Source organism: Ursus americanus, chromosome 25, assembly GCF_024610735.1.
Source record: "Ursus americanus isolate L20-20 chromosome 25, mUrsAme1.1.p, whole genome shotgun sequence".
NCBI lineage: Eukaryota > Metazoa > Chordata > Mammalia > Carnivora > Ursidae > Ursus > Ursus americanus.
In genome coordinates, this window is record NC_142151.1 from 37,467,853 (window position 1) to 37,482,946 (window position 15,094).

At 39.6% G+C, this 15,094-nt stretch overlaps 1 protein-coding gene across 4 annotated transcripts in view; it reads left to right on the top strand.

Moving 5' to 3' along the window:
• Nucleotides 1–15,094, top strand: part of ANO6 (anoctamin 6) — a 186,685-nt gene that overhangs the window by 90,539 nt on the left and 81,052 nt on the right. For 3 of the 4 annotated variants that reach the window (XM_045801226.2, XM_045801227.2, XM_087855792.1), the window contains one exon: nucleotides 11,364–11,492. In XM_045801226.2, the coding sequence (XP_045657182.2) occupies nucleotides 11,364–11,492 (129 nt within the window). Of the gene's footprint in view, nucleotides 1–5,375; nucleotides 5,395–11,363; nucleotides 11,493–15,094 lie in introns of those variants that run through there. The other variant, XM_045801229.2, reaches the window with a different exon arrangement.

Sequence of the window (15,094 nt, forward strand, 5' to 3'; positions counted from 1 at the left end):
CTTAAAGTTTGGTTGTAATATGGAATGTGAAACCATATCAACAAATTTGTTGTATATTGAAAACCTGTCTTGCATTTTGAATGGATCTTTACCCAAGCATAATTTTTATCACTGTGCATAGAACAGTTGAAAATATTGGTTCACTGAGTTAAGTAGCTCTTACAAATGTTGACCCATTTCATTATACAATATGAAAAAATGACATTTGTTAACGCACACCCAGTCTCATCAGAAATGCTAATGAATATTGGGAAGCTGTCAAGTTCACAGTGGTGAATACAAGTTGTCCTAAATTCTAATACTTGGTTCAATTTTCTCATTAGCAATAAATATTGTCAGTTGTTTTTCCTGAAATGACAGTTTCACTTTGTTTATTTTTGGAAAAATATCTGCCAAATACCCAAGTCTAGATAACTGAATTTTGTGTCAGTCATCTGTCAAGTAAAAATGGTATCTGTGGAAAAAATTGGCAACTCAAAAATTATACAAGCACTTTTCCTCTAGACAACTATCAGACTTGAGTGTGCATCACAAGTGCTTTATGGGTACTTCCATTTCTTCACACAGAATATTGAAAAGCCGTTTACTCCAGGGTCAGGATTTAATAGAGTTAGTCATTGTTACAGCTTCATCAAGAACATGTTTAAGGGAAGTGATTCTTTATGTGGTGGTGAGGAATATAATGACAACTAGTACGGTTTGGTGCTGCTGCTGGGTAGTGCTAAGACACTAGCAATTTTACACCTGCCCCATTGCTTTTGCATCATCATTGCAGGTGTGAACACAGTGAGGAAGACCGATAACATCTTAGTATTATAAAAATGGTTGTGACCCCCTGGGCCCCCTGAAAGGGTCTCAGAAATTCCCAGGGGTCCTCAGAACACACACATCCACTGGCATAGACAAGTAGCATGGTGACGGAGAGAGAAACGGGAACTTACTGTGAGGAAGACTTCGTGAGAGAAGAACTGAGTTAGACCTTGAAGCAGAACTAAGGTTTGGATAGGTGGGAAGGAGAAGGGAAAGGGAGTTTAGGAGGGGAAGTCATGTGAGTAAAGGACCAGAGGCAGGAAGCAGCATGACGTAGCCAAAACACTGATGAGAAGGATGGTTGAGTCGGAGGGTTAGGAATGGGGAGTGATAATAAAATATGGCATATAATGAGATTATGAGGGATCTTGAAGACCCACTGGAAACGTTTACACTTTTTCCAGAGGTCATTGGGAGTAACTGAAGGTTTTTGAATCCTGCGACTTGAACATGTTGGTTTAGGACCATCCATTCGGTAGAAGTGTATAAGGTGAATTTGACAAACAGGACAACTGGATGCAAGGAGACTGATTGGAATATTAATTGTAATCTAGTTTGTAAGGGTCAAGAATGCAGGCTGGAGAGATGGCAATAGATGGAACAGGGTGAAATGTAGACTAATTGTTTCAAAGGTAGAAGCAATATGAGAACTAAAGAAGAAAAAGTCAAAGGTTACCAGCATATTGTATGTTATAACCCCAGCTCCTTGCCAAGGACATTGTTAGGGAAATGGACAAAAACCAGGTGTTTCTATATAAGGTCTCACATGAGACTTTTTCCTCCCCCCCCCCAAAATCAGAATGCTTCCTTTTTTTCTGATAAGAAGAACTGGATCATTGAACACATTTCCTTTTCGCCCTGCTGCCAGGAGGCTTTGTGCCAAATGTCATGTTAAAATCACAACAGTTACAATTGTCCCAGTGGTTAGTACATTTTCTTCCTTCTACTTTCTCTGGCCCTGATTCTCTATCTCTATTTACAATTCATTAATCTTATTATTTTCATTCTATTTGATGCCAGATGTCATAAGACCTCTTTTGAAAGAGATTGGCGGTGGGAGAGTCTTTTAGGGCTCCTGGTACCTGTTCCAGTGCGAAGGGGCTGTGTTTCCCACCCCTACACACACTAAGCAATTCTCCGACACCAGTTGGGTACCAGAGAATTCAAGTCAATTCTGACACTATCTACTGGGAGATAGCATCAGATTCCAAATGTTAAGGACTCAGTCCTACAAAATTGCCTTCCACTCCCCATTTGAGACTGCAGTGGCCAGCCCCCCAGGCTCTTACCAGTGCTTCTGACTAATGGGCTACAGATTAGAGGTTCCAACAACCCCCTTTCTAGGTTCAATCAATTTTCTGGAGCAGCTCACAGAACATTTATATATAATATTTACTTATATTTACCAGTTTATTAAAGGACATGAGTCAACAGGCAGATAGAGATACGTGGGGCAGGGTACCAGGAAAGAGGTTGGGGCTTCCACGTCTTCTCCCTGCGTCCCCACGGGTTCACCAACCCAGAAGCTCTGCAAACCGAGTCCTTTTGGTTTTTACGGAGGCTTCTTTGCATAGCCATGTTTGGCTAAGTCATTGGCTGATTCAAACTCCAACCCCTTTCTCCTCTCTGGAGGTGATGGAGGGCACTGAAAGTTCCCACCCTCTACTCACATGGTTGGTCCCCCTGGCAGCCAGTCCCACATCCTTGGGTAGGGTCCAAAAGTCATCTTCATTAATAAGACACCCATTTCACCTTTATGACTCTGAAGCATTTTCAGGACACGTGGATGAAGACCAAATATATCTGAGAAAGAGATTTTGGTCATCTGAATAACAAAATATATATTTCTTGTAAGTCATTATATCACAGGGAGAATACAGTGTCATGAAAATATATATAACCCTTCACATATTTTGTTCACTCATAGGATAGGGCATTCTACATCAGTCACGTTTTACTCAGAACCTTAAGAAAGCTAAAGACTCTGACGTCCAAAACCAAAGCACCAAGTTTGAATTTCAAAGAAATTCGGTAAATTCAGTTAATCTGGTTGTCATACCACAAAGAACAGCCATTCCTGTAAACTGCTTGTGAGTTAAAGGAGAGAAAGTAGTATATTTCTATAAAACATTAGCCAACTGATAGGTGTTGTCACATTGCTTTGCTTTGCTGGGCACAAGATGCTCTGATTTCTTTTTCTTCCTCTTGCTTTGAATGAGCTTGTAAACGCCAATTCTCAGAGAAGTAGTCTGAGAAGATTATGGCCAATGGATACGTGGGACATAACAGTCCATGAGGGAGTGAGTGTTGATGACAGGACTCTTGTGCTGCAAACTCTGAGCAGCTGAAAAGCTAAAAATAACCCAGGGCAGTTCTGAGACGAGAAGTGGCAACATCCTGTGAAAGATGAAGAGCCTCTGGCAGTGACGGATTGTAACTTTAAGGGAGCCTGCTGAAGACGAATTGGACAGGAGCCTAGGAAAGATCTTGACTTGTTGCCTTGGTTACACCCCCAGTTCTACCTTCTTCCCTAGCATCTTCAGCTTGACAGTCTGAATAACCAGTTTGAAACTCCGTTTCATTCTCAAATTATAATCACCTTCTCTGAGGTAGGATTTTCTTTCCAAAGCACAATATTTCAGGGACTAGTAATCTGGGTCACAAGTAACTCAGGTGACTGAAAAAGGGGAATAGTTCACAGCAATGGATTTGGTGAATGAGAACTACCAGTAAATATTTTTGAGTCGTAACCAGTTAGTTTTCTTTTTTTTCTTTTTTTAATAAATTAACAAGATCTTTTTATTGTCTTGGGTCAGTAATGATGAAATGAAGAGATTTGTTTATATGTTTCTCTCATTACATTCTTCTTTTTTTTATAATAATTTTTTATTATGTTATGTTAGTCACCATACAGTATATCCTTAGTTTTTTATGTAATGTTCCATGATTCATTATTTGCGTATAACACCCAATGCACCATGCAATACGTGCCCTCCTTATTACCCATCACCAGCCTATCCCAATCCTCCACCCTCCTCCCCTCTGAAGCCCTCAGTTTGTTTCCCAGAGTCCACAGTCTCTCATGGCGTAACCAGTTAGTTTTCTGAGAACTGAAACTAGATAGGCAAAAGCCAGCTGAAATATGGCTGACTGACAGGAATAGGAGGGTAGGTGGAGGGGAAGACATGTGGTTATGAAGTCATGTGAAAACTGTTGTTCCTTAAGGCCGATGATCTTAAAGTTGTGGATAGAATATTATGAAAGTCCATTAAATCATCAAGGGTCTGGTCGTAGCAATATTATTTTGGTTCTCACGATTTCCAGAATATAAGATTGGGAGTTATTTCTTAAAGGTCCAAAGAGTGTAATTAGGACAACCATCTTGCCTAGGTGGGAAACCTGTAGAACATTTTTCCTCAAGAGGTAGTACAAACTGAAAATGCTAATAGATTCAAAACATGTTTAAGAATGTTAAATCCATAATGTGATATGAAAGCAAAAGCAGGACACTTTGGGGATATTGAAACCTTAAGAGGTTAGCCTCCAGGAGGATAATCATTCCCTCTCAGAAATATCGTCTTACGCCACTTGACTTGTTTTATCACATCTATCACTTTATCTTTCATCAGACTTTATTGGGAATATTTACAGCTTAACCTCACCCACATTTCACCAGTGTTACCATTATCGGATGCGAACTGTGCAAACTGGTGATGGCTGCTTTTGGAAAAGTATGAAAACAACCGCTGTGGGCATTTTCACACTTTTTTTCTTTTCCTTTGTGACTTTTCTTGTTCCTCTTCTTTTTTGCAGATCACCTTTAAGGAAGCTAAGGAGAGCTTTTAAAATGGCTGGAAAGCCTATGGAAAAACAGGAGAGAAAAAAAAGTGTAGTCATGCTAATGAAAATCCCAATCCCAGTTCTCACCTTGGGGTTAAGGAAAAGGTTCAAACAGAGTCCCTCCCCTGGGAGAAGGCTCCTTACTGAGCATCTCCCTGCAATCTTTCTGAAAGCCTGTTATCTACCCTACTTACATAATTCCTTTTAAGGAAGTTTTACTTTAAAAAGGTCATTAAAAGTTCTATTTTCATATTTCCTCAAGCTTGGTTCAGAAATTTGAAGAATATATAAAGTCATATGAGAACTTCATTTGATAAAACTACTGTTTCCTTGGCATAGGCTGAAGGGGAATATTTAACAGTAATTATGCTTAAGGCATTATGCCTTTATACTCACCCAGCATCTGAAATGTGATGTTCTAATAATAGAACTCTAGAGTTTATTTTAACACAAGCAAAAGGAAACAAAGGCAAAATGCATATACCAAATCAGCAAGCCGTTGGCATGTGAATGTTCCATTGTGTGTATAACCAAAAAAACCAGAAGCAGCAACAGCATTTTCATGGCACAATCTATTTATATTTATAGGTGAACTACACCTATCCCTGTTGAGAAATGACTGAAACCCGCAAGTTCAGCAGCTTGGGAACTAGTTATAGCCATTTACTGATATAAAACAGCAAGATTTTTTTAGGAATTTGTACATCAATTTTTAACTTGCAACAAAAATCATTTATGAACTAAGTAAGTATTAAGTTCTAATTTTTTTTTCGGAAATTTTTGAGTCAAAATATATAAGTGATATTTGGCAGTTACACAGGTGGCATATAAACTATAATGAAAAGTATGTCAGCTTGGGGCAGGGATCTCTAAAACATAGTATCGCACATTCCAGTCCAATGTCTGAATTTCAAAAAACATGTCAGCATTGTCGAATCCAGAACTGATGGACAGTACCCGAAAATATTTCTCCCTTTTCCTTTTGGGACTTACTTGATAATTTTATGGGCCCCTTCTGTATTGCCGTTCACCCACTTGCCCCATTTGCCTGCATGGTCTTTAGGATCTCATCAGTAAAACCCGAGAGAATCTACTGAATAGGAATTAAATAATAATATAGTTCAGTTAGGTCAAGAATAATAATTGGCATTTCACAAAAGCAGTAATTCAGTTGGGCAGTACCCATAAAAATGTTGGCACTCTCTAATTAAAAAGTGCAAATGAAAAAAGTATTTTGACTATCATGGGGAAAGTGAAAATAACAAATCTAGTGAGGGTGGGAAAAGGCATTTTCATAGTCTGCTGGTGTAAGTATTCATTTATTATCAATATTATGGATGACAATTTAGCAACCTATATATCCAAAGCTCCTGAAAAGGCCATGCCACTTAAAATCTGCTTCTAGAATTTAGCCTAAGGAAATAGTAATTGAACATGTGCACAGATACATATGTAAAGGATGCTCATTGCATCAGTGTTTATAAAAGCAGCAAATTGGAAACAATTTATGTGTTCATCAGCAGAGGAAATGTTTATATTGTAGTGATTAAACATGACACAGAGCTTTATATCAAGCTAGAAAAATGTCTATGATGGATGTTTATAAAACAGTATGTAGGGTATAGTACCATTTTGGTTAGAAAGAGTGTGTGTGTGTGTGTGTGCACGCGCGCACCTGTGCGTGCTTTTACCATCAGGGGTGAGAAAGGTTATTTTTATTTTAAGAAAAAAGTAAACTGAGCTTGTGCTCCATGCAAGGCTCAGCAGAGAACTCACGGTGACCAAGACGTGGCCACTGGCCTTCCGAAGTTAATAGTGTGGTTAACAGCGTGGGAAAGGAGACCGATTTGTACAAATATTCTGGGTCACTCTTGAGTACACCTTGATCATTTAGGATCTTTGTGGAATATCCTGACATGCTTGACTCTAAAACCAGAGTCCTTGCTTCTGGATACACCTTCCTCCTGGAACGAACCCTCTTTCCACTGACTTCCTTCCCATCAACACTCCTGAATGCCTGAGTCCAGTCAAAAACGTGCTTGCTCATCCCCTAGAAGACAGCAGTTACTAAGCTGACTTCTCGTTTGGCTCCCTTGTGCGTCCGTGTGTTTCTCCTTATCCCTGTTAACTAGCAGGTTCCTTCCTCTTCTTCCACCCCGCTTGCCACAATACCAGCCTTTCCACCTTCAGCATTAAGCCTTCCACACCGCAGCACTTGGCATTTTTCTTTCTACTTTGCATTTTCTCACTATTACTTGTTTTCACAGGCTGAGGAGGAGACCTAATAAAAGGAAAAAATTTGTCTTGGTTGCTTCTCTCTTTACACAATTGTGTAAAGCAGAAAAGTTCCATTATTACATATGCTTTGAATCTCCCTGAATTCTCCTACAGTTACGGAGAACACTTGAGAATATATCTCATAACTGTATGGCATGTAAATAAAATTTCATTGTGCTCCGTATTTCGTGAGATCTAAATATTTACATAAAGGCTTTTGCTTCTAAACTTTGGTCTCCCTGGAACTTGTTATGTGCATGGATTCAGGGTTTACTGAAAAATAGAAGATCCAATATTTTCACTTTAGTTCTCTTCTATGATTAAAGTTTGCTTTTTTTTTTTTTTTCCTATTGTGTCCTTGGAGTTAATTTAGCTTTGTTTTACTGGTCTTAAAGACTGCACAGAGTCACCTTTTTTCCATATTCACATTTCAGTGTGAGTGTTTTGATGCTGTTTATTTTTCATAATGTAATTCCTTAACCATTATTGTTAGGCATTAAACCCTTCTGGCATCATGCCTCTTATGAAGGTTGAGACCATTACCCAAATAAGCTTGGACTACTCTCCAATATCACAGTAAATGACAGCCATATCAGGCAGAAAGACTATTTGGAAGTTCTGGAGATACAATCAGATATCACTTGCTGTCCCAGGCAAGTTTCAGACACCCTTACACATAAATAAAAGTTTGAGCAAAAATCCCAATCGGACAGCTTTTTATTCAGATCTTGGACAAATAGTTTAAATTCAGCATTTTAAGCTCTGGGAATAGATGCCTCTGTTGTGGAATGGGACTTCCAGTCTTGTTTTTGCAGGGTTGAGGACCGGATTTGTGGACGCTTGAGAAGGATGAGATTGGACAAATGTTCAGCAGGAAGTTATTTCATGGCCTTGCCGAGTGCTGATAGCAGGGGTTCCGGTATGATGGGCCACTCACCTAGAACCAACCTGAACACCACAGAGCAATGCCATTCACACAGCGGTTTCCCAGGTCCTCTCTTATCTCAGCCCTTCTTTCACCACCTAGAAGACAGACCTCACCATCATATGACCCTTCATATACCTGAAGCATCCTAGTCAAGAAGTCTAAGGCCTTATTTCAGCCAGAGATGGCTTGGGAGAAATTTTTCCTACCAAATAGTTACTAGAAAATGCTCATCTTGGGACTTGTTTTTCTGTCCACCAGGACATTCTTTCTCAGTCTCTTGTCCTATAGTACAGAGGTCTCAACCGGATTCAGGGACTGGTACCCACCCATACGTCTTAGTCAATAGCAAAAAATTTTCAAGTTCTTAAATTCGTAACTCTAGCTTAAAATCCCTGGGCACCTTATTTTGCTGCTTGCATTTTGTTATCCTGAATTGGTTAAGGAGAATCCCACCCTCTGGGGCTTCTTGTTGAAGGAGCCGCCCCAAAATAAAAGAAGGAAAGAAGCCAGCTGAGAGGAGGGAGGCCTCGATAACATCATTTGCACAAATCATACCTGACCTCCCTCCTTCTTCCCTCTCCTCTCCTTCGCAGCCAAGCTCTTAATACTCGGACCAGCATGTCTCCTCTGCATGCCAAGTGTGAAATGTCAAAGGCAGCAGCCGAAGACAGAGGTGGCACAGTGGTTGGCAGTGAGGGTTTTGATCTAATGACAAATGTACGTGGGTGGTTTTTTTTTTAACCCCTGCAGCCTTTAACTTAAAGTACAACATTAGGTCAGGTGGCCAGCAATGAGTAAATGAACACTAGATTGGTGGAATTTAGTATCCTCGGGACTAGTGAGGGCACTGGCTTTTTGTATCCTTTGGGGTAAATACCCGGTAGTGCAATTGCTGGGTTGTAGAGTAGCTCTACTTGTAACTTTTTGAGGAACCTCCATACCGTTTTCCAGAGTGGCTGCACCAGCTCGCATTCCCACCAACAGTGTAAGAGCTTCCCCTTTCTCCACATCCTCGCCATGTCTGTTGTTTCCTGTGTTTCTCATTTTAGTCACTCTGACCGGGGTGAGGTGGTGTCTCATCGTGGTTTTGATTTGTGTTTCCCTGATGAGGAATGACGTCGAGCATCTTTGTTGGCCACCTGGATGTCCTCTTTGGAAAAATGTCTGGTTTCAGGGTTTTTGTGTCAGGGTCAGGACTTGATCAATTCATCACTGAACAATCAGTCATTTTTAAAGAAGTTTATCAGTATTTATCCTGAGAGATTATTAAAATTTTACTTCATTAAAGCCAAACTTTAGGAGAGGAATTACTTTTTAATTCTCTGTTATTTCAATGCCCTGTTGGGTGAGTTAGGCCTGTAGTAATTATTACTGAAAAATCCACCCTTTAAAAAAAAGTACAGTTTTGTTTGTAAATCAGCCTTTTTCAATTTAGGCCAGATTTCTTGTTTGTTACCTGATCTTTCCAGCCCCGCGTCGAGATTCCCCCTTCTTCCCAATTGCCTGGTAGGCAGTCTTCTGCCAAGAGATGGGAAACCTAGATTTCATAGCAGCAGAAAACTGGCATCCTTTTCCCTGGCATTGCATTCCAATAATACCATATCAGAGTTTGACCTACTTATTTCATACAGACCGCTGATGCCAAGTCGGTGAGGCTTTCCTCCAAACAAAGGGCCGTGGTCTTCTGTCGCACATGCAAGACGTGCGTGCAAACCATTACGTGGGAGCTGCCTGCCAGCCCGTGCGGCCGAGCAAGGGCCGTGCGCGGGAGAGTGCCCGGAGCCGTGTGCAGATGTGGTGCTCATTCCAGGCCTCATTCTTTACATCTGCACTTGAGTGACTCCGGCTGGATGCCACCAAAGGCAACAGCACGTGGGCTACAGAGAACAAGTGGCTTTTGTATGCTTTTCAGACGTCTGTAATGATGACCAGGTTTTTGTGACTCTATTCCACTCCACCCTGCCTCCCCTTTGCCATTCTGAAGAAATTACTCATTTTTTTCCCCCTCTGCACAAAATTTTCCTCTAGCAGCTGGCCTGGTTGTCACCAATAGTAACATCTTCATTGAAAGGAAGAGAAATGGAAGGAGCTTAAAGGACTTTGTGGCTGAAATGAAAAGACAGGGCTTTAGCATTTTTGTATAGCTTTAAACCCTTTTACAAGTGATGGGTGTTAAATAGCTGAAATTGTAAATAAAAGAATTGAGTAGTGGTACCAGCCTAAGACATGGATGTGTCTGTTGTCCTGGGCCCTCCATGTTCCAGCTGGGGAAGTCACACTGTCTGTGGTTAGAATCCCTGGTTAAGTGCCACTGGCGTGAAGGTGTGTTGAGTTAGGTTACCGCGGGAGCACGCACTCCACAGGTGAAGTGACCTGCTAAGTGGGAGGGGGTTTGACTGCTAGCATGAAACCTTCTTCACCTGCTCCCTGGTGGAAAAGAAAGGAATGGCAAGATCTACCTTTTCAAAAGTATGAAGAAATGGAAGAAGGGATAGGGGTAAAAATAGGTGATTTTTGTATGAATTGGTGCTAAGTACAGAGAAGAATTAATCGCATTTAGTGATTAAGTGGTTCTGCCGAATGGCTACAAAATGCAATCTCCCCATGAATTTTTTTAATGAAAAAAGTTAAAAATTTGAAAGTATTACTTATCAGTTAAAAAGTAGTCTGATTCTTAAACAGCAACAACATTCACAACAGCGTCCCCAGAAACTGTGTGAGAAACACAAACCCAAGTCTTTGCTTAGAGCAAATTAAAATATTTCTTTTCAAATCTACATGGTAATAAAGATTGCTTAAACTCCGTTAGGTCTGTGTTGTGCCATTATTTCTTTATTTTTAAGCCATAAGGCTTTTAAGCTGTAAACTAAATTGTTGTTGCTGGGGTCATTTGTTTATTTGTTTTATTTGCTAGGAGTGAAGGGGGTGTCTTTTGTGGATTTGGGAACAAATACTGACAACCATTTTAGCTTTTGTGTTTATCAAAGCATCATCTGGTGTATGTTTAATGTTATAGAGTGGTACCTTCTATAAAATGGTGAGGTCCAGAGAGCAGTCTTGAAAAATGATGAAAAGGTTGGAAATACGACCTAAGAAGGATGAGATTTTCAAAAACGGTGCTTCATCTTAGATTTGTCTTCTTCCTAAATGAAGAAGAAACTAAACTTCAGTCCTTCAGATAGGCACCTGTGGCTGCCGTGTTTACTTGCAAAGTGATATTCCTTTGCTGTTCGAGGAGGGAATAATTCTGAAATGATTGTGTTTACATACAAAATACTGATATATTCCCACGTGCTTGGAGAATAATCCTAAACTGCTCAATTCAAGGACTTCTTTCACCAAGAACATGCTAGGTTTGCAGAGGTCATGGTGACTGTGACCTCTTGGTTAAGTAACTAGCAATGAGCTTTTTTTTTTCTCTGTAAACACACTGATGTACCTATTAAAATAGAAAATAAGCACAAATGGACACTTAAAAAATGATATTAAAATTTGTTTTCCCACACAGGAAGAATTTAATGGAAAACCTGACTCCCTCTTTTTTAATGACGGTCAGCGAAGAATCGACTTTGTTCTAGTATATGAAGATGAAAGTAGAAAAGAAACCAATAAAAAGGGTTCAAATGAAAAACAAAGAGTAAGTTTTTTGTGCTATTCTCCTTTTTATTTCTTATATTGTGAAGTGGAAAAAAAACAATCAAACAACCAAAGTGCTATTTTTATGTAAGCAATAAAGTGAAACTGGTGTTTGAGAGATCACGTACCAAACATACCTTCATATTTTCTCTGCTCATCATTCCCTCAAGGCATGTTAACAAAAAAATTTTTTTTTTTTTTTTTTTTTAATTTGAACCAGAAACTTCCTCAAGCGCTTAACCTCCGTGGGTCTCACAGCTGAAGGCAGACTTTCTTCCAAGGAATTGTACTTCCTATTTGTAGAAGAGATTTACATTAAAAGCATACTTGGCTATTTGCTACGAGGTGGGAGGGGAAGGCAGCTAATGATTAATAATGACAGCAAGCATAGGAACCGCTAGTATTCAGAGTACTCTCACGGGTGGTATGAGCCTCGAACAGGCATTGTCTCACTTCCTTTTCAAAATAACCTGTGAGGTGCGTTCTGTTATCCTACCATTGTCGATGACAGAAGTGACCCCGAGGTGAAAAGATTGCCCAGGGTCGCCGACTCTAGGATGGGAAATAGTGAAGCCGTGGTTCACGGCTCTTGTCTTGAATCGAGAACCCGTTCTAGTCACCTCTCCCATTTCCTGTCTCTTCCCTTCCTTTTTATCCATTGCCAGCCAAGCTGCGTCTTCATCCCTTTCCTTTCCTTCAAGCTCTTCTAAGTAACAAGACTATTTTTATCTTGAGATAGTAAACCATTTAGCAGCCCATTATAACAAATGCCTGGATCTTCTTTACCTGAACCGAAACTGTATTAAACTAAACAGGACAGAAAGGAGAGAGCATACATGGGTCACTGTTTCCCCACTCTGAAAAGAACTCCCTCCTTCTTTGTTTTTTGTTTCTTTGTTCTCACATCTAGGCTATTATATACACACAACTTTAATTGTCCCTTTCTGGACTTTTTCTCTGAAATGCATCATTCCTAAATCTGTTGATTTCTGCCCATTCTTTTAAACCAGCTGATGAAATCTGCTTAAAATGAAGCAATCATGCCCATTTTGTTTTGTTTGTTTATTTTGGAAGAGGTGAGTTTCGAGGTTTGTATTTGCATGGTATCACAGAGTAAACCCAGGCATTGGAACTTGACATTCACTTTCTAATTCTGCCACTCCAATTATTTGGAGTAATTCTAGCTGATATAACCAACTAGCCCTGAATTACAGTGGCTTGGCACAATAAAAGTTTACTTACTGCTCACGTCAACTCAGATGTGGCATCCCTGTTTGGCAAGATGGGTTTAGGGGTATGGGGGGTGGGAGGGCTCTGTCCTTTGCAGTCATTCAGGGACTCAGGCTGACATAGAAGCTTTGCTATATTCAACAGGTAGTTTCTAAGATCATCCTGGGCATTAACATAAATAATAGTTTGAGAGGATAAAGTACTTGTGGTTTTTACCACTTTGCCCTGAAGTGACAACATCAATTGTGCCACATTCTATTGGTCAGAACTGAGGAAAGTGGAAAATGTCATTTCTGACTGGACAGGCATTTCTCCACAGGAATGCCATGCTATGGAAGGGGGAACATGAATCTTTGGTGGACAGCTGGCTCGTCTTGACCACAGCTGTTAACTGGCTATATGACTTGAGTGAATTTTCTAATGAGCATCCTGTTTTATTATTATTTTTGAGATGCATGTAATTTTTACATTTTGACTTCTTTAAAATCAGGATGTGTCTTACAAATGACATACCATAATTTCATTGGTTGAATTTTTCCTATTGCTATATGAAATATTGGTTCATCACACACTGATGGCATCTTAGATTTAGGAAGTGGGTCACAATCCATAGGATTGTGGTTAGGATTAAGTAAAATATTATATAGAAATGTTATATAGATTGTTAGCACATATTAGATAATAGATATTAATTCCTATACCTTTTTTTCCAGTTTTCTTAAAACAATGTGCTAATACAAAAAGGCATGTCTCCTCTTTTGTTACTATATAATGTACGTGTGTGTGTGTGTGTGTGTACATATGTATATACATATATGTATAAATTTACTAGAGTAATATAGCTTAGAATGTTTTATCATTTTCCTGTGGACACTAAAATATATTATGTGCAGTCATAGTCACCATCAAATATTCATTAAGCATCCATATGCCAGTGGAACTGCATCAAGCACTATATAAAGTAAGTTAAACAAATCTAATCCATTAAAGTGTAAAGAAAACAGTTCCAGTTTTAGACAAGAGCTTCACTGCCATGGTGAAGGGGCCCTAGAGCTGCTTACATTATTAATAAGTGCTGCATTTGTTTTACACAGAAACATGGGTCCCAGGGTAACTCTCATAAATCAGGAGGAAAAAAAATCATCATTAATTTGGCAATCTCTGAACTCAACGGATAGATGTACCATGATGTTGGTTTTAATAAGCCGTGCTTTGAAGCGCTTTGAGTCTGCATTTGTACATATTACTTAGATTGCATCCGAGTTTAAAGCTCAGCTTTGGAATCACATTTTTATTAATCAGAAAAATATTTGTGAGTTCCATCATATCCTCTGTCAGGCCTTATTCAGGATTTAGGACTCCACCAAAGAAAGGCAGTTTCCAAATCCTGCTTTCTTTGAGAGAAAAAAAAAATTATGTCTAAATCATAGTGATTTCCTAAAGTAACATCAGGGTAGACTTTGCCAGTGGCTGATCCAAAGAGTATCATTAAGTACTTTCTAGAGGTGGAGAAAGAGAGAAGTGATAGGGCCACAAAACATAGAGGAGTAAAAGGCTACGTCTTCCCATGAGCAAAAGAGAAAATATTTTTTCTAGCCAGATCTCTTAATAGCATGTCACTTTGTTCTCCTGTATTAGTGAAACTACTTCAGGAACTTCACACCTTCCTTTAAAAAGAGTAAATTGTTTACATTTAGATTAGACATGGGGACGAACTCTAAGTTGTTTCAGTAATACATGCCCATTTAGCCGGCTGCTGTGGCACTGAATCACTTTGAACGTTTTTTACTGCAAGAAGCAGGGAAACCAAACTCAAAATGGCTTCAGTGCTAAAGGAAATAATTTTCTCACTTAAGAAGTAGCCTAGAGATAAAATCTTTTCTGGGTTAGGTAATTCATTGGCTTAAAGAGGTCATCAGGAATCGAATTCATCCCATCCTTCTGCGCTGCGATCCTTACTATGTTGCTGTTCTGAAACTGACTTTACCTTGTTACAAGGTAACTCTTGTACTTCAAGGCACCGGGAGGTGGCAATAGGGAGTGCCCTTTTTTAAGGGGGAAGAACGCTCCCCCTAGGAGGGCCCTAAGCAGATTTCCCTTCACAGTTCACTGTCTATCACAGGTCTGTTCCAAAAATGACTGTTGGCAAGATGAATGGAATTACTTAGCATCATTAGCGTAGACAAATGAAGATGAGTCTTTCGTCTCTGAAATTGCCTGATCACCCAATACCTGAAAAAGCATCAGCCTTTTCTTAACAGTGAAGGGGGAAATGACTGTTCACTAGGTAGCCAGCGGTGTCTGGCATAGCACATGATTAATTCCATCTAAATATGTTCGATGTACATTGGGAAGAGCAAACATGTTCTAAAT